We start from the raw sequence: 1,494 nt of genomic DNA on the forward strand, positions 1-1,494 counted from the left end.
GCATATTTGCAGAACAGTTATTTGTAATTGTACGACTTATGATGGCATCGATGCCCTTCCAATTCCTTCGCCTATGAAATTGTATCTGAAGGAATACCATTATAAATCAAAAGTTAGGTTACTCAGGATTGATGTGCCAGAGCAACAGTGATGCAGAGAGATTAGAATGTTGACCTGCATACATATTTTCACTTAATATTTTATTTTTCTTATGCCTCTTTGAATTTTTGTACAAAGGCAGTTGAATCCAAAATAAAACTGTGCCCTAAGTTTTAATTCCAGATCAATTTATTTTTTTTTATGATACACTTGTTATATTTTTAAGCAGGTTTTGGTTTTTGTTTTTACCATGTAAATTGTATACTTTTTCCCTTAATTTACATATGGTCCGGGCATATTTACAATTTCAAGGCATTGCGTATACATTTGAATAGTCTGTATTTTTAAAATAATCTCTTGCTCTTTCCTACGTGTGAAATATTTTGCTAATCTATGCTATCAGTATTCTTGTACGACAGAATAGTTACCTGTGCTCTTTTCATTTTGAAGATCTTCCATAGAGTGTTATAATCAATCCATTATAATGTAATTAACTTTTGTAATTTACCAATAGGAATGTTAAACAACAAAATGATTTAAAATGAAACTTAATGTATTTTCATTTTAAATATTAACTAAAATGAGTTTGTTTGTTAGTTATTCTAGCCAGTGAGAAAAGAATGTTATGTCCTAGAGGTGTATTTGTTCTGCAGTTTGTTAGGATCATCAGTTAATCCAAATACAGCATCCCCTCAACCTGGAGGTGAATGTAGTTTGTGTTCCTTTCTTACTGGAAGCTTTACAAAGCAAAATAGCAGTATTAGAAGATTGGAGTTGCTAGGCAACTAGAGTTTTCTCTATTAATTTATGGACTGTTGTATCTACTTAGCTCTTTTTTAGGAACTCTGGTTCCCAGGGAAAAATACATAGTTTCTTTTTTTCTTCTTTTTTTTTTTTTTTGTTCTATTTTTTGTTTTTTGAAGGGAAGCCACAAGGATAGTGGGGCAGACCTGCAAGGACTGGGAAGTAAGGGTGATTAGGAAGAAAATACATAGTTTCTAAACAGCTCCTGTATCCACCAGTAACAAAAAAACTGAAGAATTTCTCATTATTTTAAATTGAACTTAAATAAAGATGCAAACAAAAACATGGCTCAATATTTAGGAAGCTTTTGGTATTTACATCCTAAATATTCATTTCTGTGTTTAGAACTAACATATCTGTGGCATGGCGATAGCTCCATGACGTGACGTCATGAGTAACTAGACCGTGGAGGGTGCTGTTTCTCTCTACTGACTGACCTTGACAGAACGGCCAGTTTTCCTTGTGGGGAGCTATCTGCCTCTTTTAAGTATTATACTAATTATTTTACTTATCTTTTTCTCTGTGTGACAGTGTCTCTCCATGTAGCCTAGGCTGACTTCAGATTTGAGCTCCTTCAGCCTGAATTTCGGG

General features: G+C 33.5%; 1 protein-coding gene across 1 annotated transcript in view; it reads left to right on the forward strand.

Annotated features, from left to right (window-relative positions):
- Positions 1–947, forward strand: part of Socs4 (suppressor of cytokine signaling 4) — a 15,789-nt gene extending 14,842 nt beyond the window's left edge. Inside the window, exon 4 of the mRNA XM_031362632.1 lies at positions 18–947. Within this exon, the coding sequence (XP_031218492.1) occupies positions 18–151 (134 nt within the window). The 3' untranslated portion in view covers positions 152–947. The remainder of the gene's footprint in view (positions 1–17) is intronic.
- Positions 948–1,494: the final 547 nt, after the last annotated feature.

This window comes from Mastomys coucha, unplaced genomic scaffold (assembly GCF_008632895.1).
Source record: "Mastomys coucha isolate ucsf_1 unplaced genomic scaffold, UCSF_Mcou_1 pScaffold9, whole genome shotgun sequence".
In the NCBI taxonomy this organism is placed as follows: Eukaryota; Metazoa; Chordata; class Mammalia; order Rodentia; family Muridae; genus Mastomys; species Mastomys coucha.